Source organism: Ctenopharyngodon idella, chromosome 11 (assembly GCF_019924925.1).
Source record: "Ctenopharyngodon idella isolate HZGC_01 chromosome 11, HZGC01, whole genome shotgun sequence".
Taxonomy (NCBI): domain Eukaryota; kingdom Metazoa; phylum Chordata; class Actinopteri; order Cypriniformes; family Xenocyprididae; genus Ctenopharyngodon; species Ctenopharyngodon idella.
Genome location: NC_067230.1, coordinates 15,623,525 through 15,633,150, shown reverse-complemented (window position 1 = coordinate 15,633,150; position 9,626 = coordinate 15,623,525). Strand labels below are relative to the sequence as shown.

At 38.5% G+C, this 9,626-nt stretch overlaps 1 protein-coding gene across 1 annotated transcript; it reads left to right on the top strand.

Moving 5' to 3' along the window:
- Positions 1-8,674, top strand: isy1 (ISY1 splicing factor homolog). Its single transcript, XM_051912713.1, has 11 exons — positions 1-97; positions 457-479; positions 637-688; positions 787-852; positions 937-979; positions 1,066-1,178; positions 3,749-3,866; positions 4,079-4,201; positions 5,153-5,271; positions 5,352-5,438; positions 8,046-8,674. The coding sequence occupies exons 1-11, from the start codon at positions 95-97 to the stop codon at positions 8,151-8,153; spliced, it is 855 nt and encodes a 284-aa protein (XP_051768673.1). The 5' UTR covers positions 1-94; the 3' UTR covers positions 8,154-8,674.
- Positions 8,675-9,626: the final 952 nt, after the last annotated feature.

Genomic DNA, 9,626 nt, shown 5'->3' with positions numbered 1-9,626 from the left:
GCCGGAAGTTGTCCAGTGTGGCAACACGTCATATTCACGCGTCGTGCGCGCTCACCGTTGAGTTCCCGCAGGATTGAACATCTGAACCACAAACATGGTAAAATAAATATTCTTCTTTAGCTAAAGGCTTTTTAATGATCATACTTGTATTAGAATAAAGATTAAAGTATTTGCATCGCTTTCTTTATGAACATGAACACAAACACACCTCAAGAGTAACTTTATCCTTCAGCGCTGACAAAGTTTGTCAAACAACCAGATTTATAAACTGACACTAGAGTGACATGAATCTGATTCTTACAGGGTTATTATTATCATCAAGTGTACAGTATGTTGTGATATTGCAGCTAGTCGTTCAAATGAATCTTCAACACGTGATATCTGACAAAGATCTGCATTTGTATATGATTATACATGTGAGTAATGAAATCAACTGTTGCTGTTTTTTATTTTTAGGCTCGAAATGCAGAAAAGGCCATGTAAGTGTCGTCTTCTTTCATATTTCTGTCATATTAAGGAATTGAAATGTTTGTTTTATATATATATATATATATATATATATATATATGTGTGTGTATATATATATATATTTAAATATAATCTAAAATATATGACTGCATTCTTTTAATTGTGCAGGACGGCGTTGGCCAGGTTTCGTCAGGCTCAGCTTGAGGAGGGAAAGGTGAAGGTGGGTTCATCCATACAGCGCACATTATCATCTCAATACTGATGTGATGAAGGCAGCGATACGGATTGTGTTCACCAGATCATGTGACATATTCACAGGAGAGAAGACCTTTTCTGGCCTCCGAGTGTAATGAGTTACCCAAAGCCGAGAAGTGGAGGAGACAGGTCAGGACATCACATTCAAAGTCAGTTCTGACACGTACATATGTACTGTATTTGGTTTAACCACCATTATTCTTCTGCTTCTAGATCATCAGTGAGATTTCCAAGAAGGTCGCCCAGATTCAAAATGGTGAGAATATGTAATAAAGATCAGTGTAAGGTGAGATCAGATACTCCTGTGGTCTTCACTGACTGACCTCTGACCGTCTTCCTCAGCTGGTCTGGGTGAATTTAAGATTCGTGATCTGAACGATGAAATCAACAAACTGCTCCGAGAGAAAGGACACTGGGAAGTGCGGATCAAGGAGCTTGGAGGGCCGGACTATCGGGTAAGAGTACAAGTGCTGTTACAGTGATGATCGTCATTGTTTGCTTCATGTCAGAACTAATGGAGACTGTCGTGAACTCAAATCACTGTTCTTTTATAACGTTCAGTATAGTTTTAGTAATACTTTGAATTGGTTTTTATTTTCTGGTTTCATTTTAATTTGTTAAAGTTTTCATTTTGTCATTTTTATTAGTTTTTGCTTTTTTAAAATGTCTGTTTAGTTTAATTTTTATTTCAGTTTTAGTTATTGTAGCGCATCAAGCTAAACTACATGAAAATTAGAAATTTTGCCTTGGCAACTAGCTGAAATAAAATAAGGTTTTTTTTGTATGTTTCATTTTATTTCGGTTAACATTCATTTTAGTGCTGCTTGATTACAGCAAAAATCATAATCACGATTATTTTGGTCAGTATTGTAATCATGAAGATTTCACACGATTATGAGTGGGTCGTATGACCTTATACGAGTAATTTATTTAACGATAGTGAGATATATCAAGTACTTTTACTTCACTACATTATAACGCATAATATTGTACTTTTTACTCCACTACATTTCGTAAAAACATTGTTCCTTGTTATTCTGAACTGGCGAAATTGCCACCTGCAGCAGTGTCTGATTCATGAACAAACTGATTATTTTCAATCAACCTGTTAAATCACACTGAACAATTCATTTATGATCTGATTCAACTCACTGATTCAAATGATCCGGTCAGAGCGAGTCTTCGGTCGACAACTCACTGATTCAAATGATCCGGTCAGAGTGAGTCTCCGGTCGACAACTGACTGATTCAAAAGATTTGGTCAGAGCGAGTCTTCAGTCGACAACTCATTGATTCAAATGATCCGGTCAGAGTGAATCTTCGGACGACAACTCGCTGATTCAAATGATCCGGTCAGAGCGAATCTTCGGACGACAACTCGCTGATTCAAATGATCCGGTCAGAGTGAATCTTTGGACGACAACTCACTGATTCAAATGATCCGGTTAGAGCAAGTCTCCGGTCGACAACTGACTGATTCAAATGGTCCAGTCAAAGTGAGTCTCCTGTCGACAACTCACTGATTCAAATGACCCGGTCAGAGCGAGTCTTCGGACGACAGCTCACTGATTCAAATGATCCGGTCAGAGCGAGTCTTCGGACGACAGCTCACTGATTCAAATGATCCGGTCAGAGCGAGTCTTCGGTCGACAGCTCACTGATTCAAATGATCCGGTCAGAGCGAGTCTTCGGTCGACAGCTCACTGATTCAAATGATCCGGTCAGAGCGAGTCTTCGGTCGACAGCTCACTGATTCAAATGATCCGGTCAGAGCGAGTCTTCGGTCGACAGCTCACTGATTCAAATGATCCGGTCAGAGCGAGTCTTCGGTCGACAGCTCACTGATTCAAATGATCCGGTCAGAGCGAGTCTTTGGTCGACAGCTCACTGATTCAAATGATCCGGTCAGAGCGAGTCTTCGGTCGACAGCTCACTGATTCAAATGATCCGGTCAGAGCGAGTCTTCGGTCGACAACTCACTGATTCAAATGATCCGGTCAGAGCGAGTCTTCGGTCGACAGCTCACTGATTCAAATGATCCGGTCAGAGCGAGTCTTCGGTCGACAGCTCACTGATTCAAATGATCCGGTCAGAGCGAATCTTCGGACGACAACTCACTGATTCAAATGATCCGGTCAGAGCGAATCTTTGGACGACAACTCACTGATTCAAATGATCCGGTCAGAGCGAGTCTCCGGTTGACAACTCACTGATTCAAATGATCCGGTCAGAGCGAGTCTTCGGTCGACAGCTCACTGATTCAAATGATCCGGTCAAAACGAGTCTCCGGTCGACAACTCACTGATTCAAATGATCTGGTCAGAGCGAGTCTTCGGTCGACAACTGACTTTTTATTAGGATTTATTATTGTAAATGAAAATCATATTTAGGTCACGACTGTCAGTTGTTTGTCAACTATATCTGTTGTAAAAGGGTGAGTTGGTTAAAGGGTTAGTTCACCCAACAATAATTCTGTCATTAATTACTCACCCTCATGTCGTTCCACACCCATAAGACTTTCAATCATCTTCAGAACACAAATTAAGATATTTTTAATAAAATCTGAGAGATTGTCTCCATTGACAGTCCATGCAACTACTACTTTAACGCTTCAAAAAGTTCATAAAGAGATCGGAAAACTAATCCATATGAATTGAGCGGTTTAGTCTAAATTTTCAGAAGAGACTCGATTACTTTATATGATGAACTCATTTAATTTAGGCTTTTATTCACATATCCTCATTGGTTCTTGTGGAAGCTCAAAGTGCTTTGAGAATGTACTGTCTGTGTGAGATCGCATGATCACTATCACGAATTTACATTATTTCTGTAGTAGCCTAAAAATAGTGCACAATTGGAAATATTTCTTCTTTAACATCGTTTATTTATTTCAGATTTTTCAAGGAACTTTTTCTGTTTACTTCTATATCGTATAAGGATTCTTAATGTGGTCAGACTTCTGAACCTCACAGTATTTGCCTTATGGCAGTGTTTCATACTTGAGTGATATATCTGTGTTTAATAGAGAGTGGGGCCAAAGATGTTGGACCATGAGGGTAAAGAGGTTCCAGGAAACAGAGGATACAAGTATTTCGGTGCCGCAAAAGACTTACCTGGAGTCAGAGAGCTGTTTGAAACAGAGCGTAAGTTCAGTCACATAATAACTGATCCAGATCTGCTGAATGAATTGCTGGTTTCTGTTAGAACCGTGTGTGATTTATATGTTGTAGCTGAGAGGATAATAATGTCTCTGATGACTTTCTGCAGAATCACTGAAAATTTCTGTGTGTTTTAACCTGTACAATATCCATCCTGTGTCTACCTGACATCTACCACTTTGATTTCTCCGTTGCAGCTGTACCGCCACCCAGAAAAACACGAGCTGAGCTGATGAAGGACGTAGATGCTGAGTATTATGGATATAGAGATGAAGACGATGGTGTTTTAGTGCCTTTGGAACAGGAATATGAGAAACAAGGTAGGGCAAGGTCCGACTAAACACTAGGAATACACATTAAATCAGTGACTATGTTTGTATTCTTGATGTTTTTAATTATGGGAATCTGATTAGGCTGATATTAGAAGCTGATAATGTAAGAAGGGCTAATGTTTTCTCACTTAAAGAAATCGTTCAGCCAAAAATGAAAACATGTATACATTTATTCATTTAGCAGACCTGTGTTTTGGGCTCCTCGTGCCTTTAGACGAGCCGATCCGCCACGAGATCCGCTTCATTTAGGCTGTAGTAGACGCTCACACACACTTTCAGATGAAGCGCAGCATTGTGTGTGTGTTCGCTGTGGTACAGTTGTGGCATTGTGTGCTGATAACATTTCCTGACATGTGTTTCCCATTTGTTTCTGTTTAACTGAATGCTTGACACGCGGCTGGAGGTTTGATGCGACTCATATGGAGCGTAACGTGCACCTGACAGTCCAGTGACCTGAAGTCACGTGACCGCTGCATTCCACCTCAAACTCTCTGAGGCCTGATTAAGATTATCGCATAGTTCAAGTCAAGTCAGCTTTATTTCTATAGCGCTTTAGATGGTTTCAAAGCAGCTTCACAGTGATGAACAGGAAATTAATTATGCAAACAGAATTCAGTCCTGCTGTAAAGCAGCTCTAGTCAGTTATTGAACTGAACTGAATCAACATGAGTTATGAAATGAGCTCAATTCTATAGTGTCATTATTCAGCTCAAGTCTTCTGAGAGTGTCAGTGGAGTCAAATCAATAATGTTACACCGAATATTGTTATATTAGCTCACACAAGTTATTTAAACTACATCATGTGTGTTTATATATAGAGTTATGGCGTATATTTTCTGCAGCTGTAAAAAGAATCTGCTGTTATATCTCATTCCGCCCCCTCCGAGTTAAACATGATGTTTAAGTATAAATCCTGATTTGTGTTTTCCACACCGGCAGTCATAGCAGAGGCTGTTGAGAAATGGAAAGCAGACAAAGAGGCTCGATTAGCTGCTGGTGTAGGCGTGAAAGACCCGGAAGAGGAGGAGGAACACATTTACGCTGTCAGAGATGAAGAGGTGAGCATCTCCATCCAGCCGACTCAGATTATTTTCATCAGTTCAGATTCCCTTTATCTTTTTCATCTCTTTTTGAGCAGTCTGATGATGAAGCGGGAGAGCAGATGGAGGGAGAAGATGGTGCGCAGTCATTTTTCGCTCATGTTCCTGTTCCCTCGCAGAAGGAGGTTTGTTTCACTTCTAATTGAGTTCAATTCAGATCATGTGAGCTGCACAAAACGAGTGTGATTTCGGAGCCTAGCTAGAAGGAATCATCACCCGTGTTCTGTCATTTACTCGCATGTCATTCCAAACCTCCATGAAATGCAAAAGGAGAATATTTGAAGAATCTTTACACCGATCTTTTTTTATGGTGAACACATCTGTAAAACTCCAAAAAAGGGGGAAAAAAAGCACCGTAACAGAATCCCATATGATTCATGTACTATATTCCAAGTCAGTTTTTTTAAATAATTTATTCTCTGATAATAAGGGCTGGACAGTATGATGATATATCGTTACCACGGTATAAAAATCATGGTATGTAGATAAATAGCACTATTGACACTTACGAGTGATGAAATGCATGAATGAGAATATAAAGAGCGAGACATGCTCGATGTTAAAAAAATGTTAGGCACAATAAGCAGTGAGAAAGAACTCAATGAAAGCAGTGTCTCTCAGCATGCGATCGTAAATTCAGTTCTCTTTCACATATTATTGCTCTTGAATGGTCGAATACACACGCAATTATGTCAAAATGCCCATCGTGTGCAGTATTCATGTAAACACGATTATGTCTCAAGCAAAAGTAAACTAGGTGTAAACCTGATGTGTATCAGTATAATGTATCCGTGCGTTTGCTCTTAAAGTGACAACAGCCTAATAAACCTGCTGCTCTGAGTCATTGATGTGTGGAAGTTTGTTTCCGCCACTGAATAAAAAATAGGTAATTGCGACTTTTTATCTCGCAATTCTGAGAAAACGCAATTATCTTTTAAATTGTTTTATTCCGTGGCAAAAACAAGCTTCCATATTAATGTTTATCTAACAAAAAAGAAAATAACTTCCTGCTCTTGACTGAATAACTTTTTTATTTTATTTTTTTTTTTAGCTTTAATAAGAATACATTTATATTTAAGTCATTAAGTGAAGACTATGCAATATTTAATTTTTAAATTTGATTATTAAATTTCTGTACTATTTTTAATTACATGTTAAACCTATTGTACCTGAAACACTTATTTTCTTATTTTTAATAACAGAAATGAGATTGTATTGTGACATATGTCGTTATCGTGAAATACAATTTCTCATATTGTGAAATAAGGTTTTGGTCATATCGCCCGCACCTAAACTTGAGTTAACTTTTCACTAGCTGGGTTTCCATCCAAACGTGAAGCGAATCTTTTCAAAGTTCGCAAATGCGAATTAGGTGCGTTTCTATCAAGTTGTTTGAGCGTATGATGGTGGTCATGTGCTCGGGAGCTCGAGCACCCACGGAAAACACAACATATTCTCCATTCATGCGTGATTTAGCATAAAAAGCGCACAGAGCGCTCCCTTTATAATCGTTAAAAAGCTATCCCTCATCTTAGTTCATTGCGATCTCACAAAGTTCTGTTATAATAAACAAAGTCTACACTGTATTTATATTGTTATAATTTCCTTAAAACACTGGATTTTTTTGTTCAGTGCTAACTTAAACACCTCTGATTGGCTATTGAGTTCAAGAAATCAACAGATATCTTTGTGATTGGCTACATTGCCCCAACGCTGCAAAACATGTTGTAAATAGAAACCTTGCACACTTGATCGTTTGCCAAACCGATATGCTGTTATTACGGAAAAGACATGCCAGAGTGTCGGCACCCACCGGCAAAAACATAAATCGGCGCATATGGTATTGGTAACTTAGTAACCAACAGTAAATAAAACACCAGTAACAGCTGATTAGTCACATGGGTTTAATGTTCGCTATGTCAGAATTTATTCGGCAAATGTGTTTCCATCTCCCATTATTCACATTAACTCTTTTTCGCACAATTCAAAAACCACCTCAAGTGAACGTAAATACTTTTTTGTGAATTAAAAAGAAATTTGGCATTTTCATCATAAAAACAGGGTGATGGAATCATATCTACTGTAGCTTTTAAATCATGGCCAGTTTGACATCAGCTATGTTTCAATCCGCCTAATATTTTATCCGATAAGAAGACATGCACATGAACTACGACGGAAACACATTTACCGAATAAATCCCTTGATGCACAATAAAAACCTCAGGTGACTTTGCCTCAGCAGAGGCTGTGATTGGATAACTGGACTAACCAGCGGACCAGTCGCATCGTAGCATCTCAAATGTTGGTTTGGTGGTTCTGAAACTCAAAGTCTGTCATCAGAATGATTTGGTTTAATTCACACGATTGTGTTCCCAAACACCAGCATCCGAACACAAGAGAACACGACAGCGTTTATTGTGTTTCGTCTGATGCTCTGAGACCAACTCAATCATGATGGAGGAAAAAAGAGCCCGATTGAAGCAACTTCTATTTTTATTACTGATATTTTGCACCAGTTTCCCAAGAAGTGATGATTTTGTTCTCTTGAACACATAGGATGGAAATGTTAAATTCACAACTTTGGATGGAAACAGCTAATGATACTAAAATAACATGAAAAATTGTGTTCCATGAAACATTAGGATTCTGTGTTGCTCCATACTGAATCACTACATTTAATAACATGTAAACAATCCTAAAAAGCTGATCAAATAACGTTCTTGTCAATCGCAGATTGAGGAAGCCCTGGTCAGAAGGAAGAAGATGGAGCTGCTGCAGAAATACGCCAGTGAGAGTTTGATGGCGCAAAGCGAAGAGGCCAAAACGCTACTTGGATTATAGTCGGATCAGTTGGGTTGAAATGGGTTCATGAACAATCTTCAGCAGTCATGCATCTTAATGTGAGCGTTGAGACCAGAGCAGTGTCATTAGATGACAACTGACACTGACCATTATTTGATCACATCTGCTTTATGTGAAACAGATGTGCTTGAAGATGCTTAAGTTTTGGTTATGGATCTTATAAACGTCACATGTGCTTGTCCAGCTTGACGTGGTCAGTATGATGCATATGAACTGCACAGTTAACATTTAAGAATTTAAATATTAAGCTGTCCGTTTTATTTGTCATTTGGACCGTACTTTAGACAATATTGTCGTTATGGGGTGTAATTATACAGTAACTGTCTCACGCTGATCATGTCAAATTGTGTTTTACATGCAAGTATAAACTGTAGGGCTTTTTTCAAATTACTGTTGGTTTTGCTTCATTCGTCCTTCATTTGTTCCACCTGTAAAAGCACAAAAATCTCTGTAAATATTTTGTATGCCTTCTTGGACTAGTAAACTGCTTTTTTACAAAACTGTTTATATTATTAATATGCTTTCTGTGTAAATGCATTGAGTATTATCTATTCACACACAAGTATCTGATGAGACACAGTTCGGTTCATGTGACCAGCCAGACTGAAGTTACTGAAATAAACCAGTCACATTTACACTATCAGGACTAAATCTAATATCCTGCTCACCCAAAATGCCCTTTTTCTGCAGTAGAGGAAATGCAGGTCTTGTGTCTTTTTTATCTTATCTAGAGATTTTACATTTCAAAATATGTACATTTAACTGGCTCTTATGACAACTTTGTACATCTTTAGGCTATGTAAAATTAACATTATTATTATTCGTAGTAGTAGTAGTAGTAGTAGTAGTAGTAGTACTAACTCAATAACAACTGCATGACACAGTTGGTCATGATGTTCATTAAGGGTGGCTTTTTCTGGAGGACTACATGTTAACAAGATTTTTCAGAGGTGCTGATCTTTTCTGTGTAATACAGTTGCAGAAATACTGAAGGCACTTCAGCAGTAAAATATTTCTTCACATCATAATTTATCAGAAACATTTAGTTGATTTTTGTATTTATTAAAGAAACAGATGATAATGTACAAAGTTTCAGGGGAACATTAAAGGTGCAGTAAGCGATTCCTGATATTTGAAATCGCCAAAACAAACACGCTACTACCCCAAAGACCACACCCCTATTTTGATAGCTCCACCCCCAAACACAGGAACCTCCCCCCTCATGAGTGTACACGCCCCTTACTGCTGATTGGCTGAGATGTGTTTTGGTGCTCGGTCTGATTCACTCAAAGTCCCTTTAAGACGAGTCATTTCATTCGGCGGCCATGTTTGAAACCCCTCTCGGGCATGCAAGTGCAGCTCCTATCTTTTTGAATGGGGAAACATCAAATTCTCCAAAGCTGTTCCATTAAATGTCATATTTAAAATCACCAATGAAATCTTACAACATAA

Excerpts from the sequence above, each read along its gene's own strand:
- isy1 (XM_051912713.1), top strand. Across the intron at positions 480-636 it reads CGAAATGCAGAAAAGGCCAT|GACGGCGTTGGCCAGGTTTC; the intron begins GTAAGTGTCGTC and ends TTAATTGTGCAG. Across the intron at positions 5,439-8,045 it reads CTGTTCCCTCGCAGAAGGAG|ATTGAGGAAGCCCTGGTCAG; the intron begins GTTTGTTTCACT and ends TGTCAATCGCAG.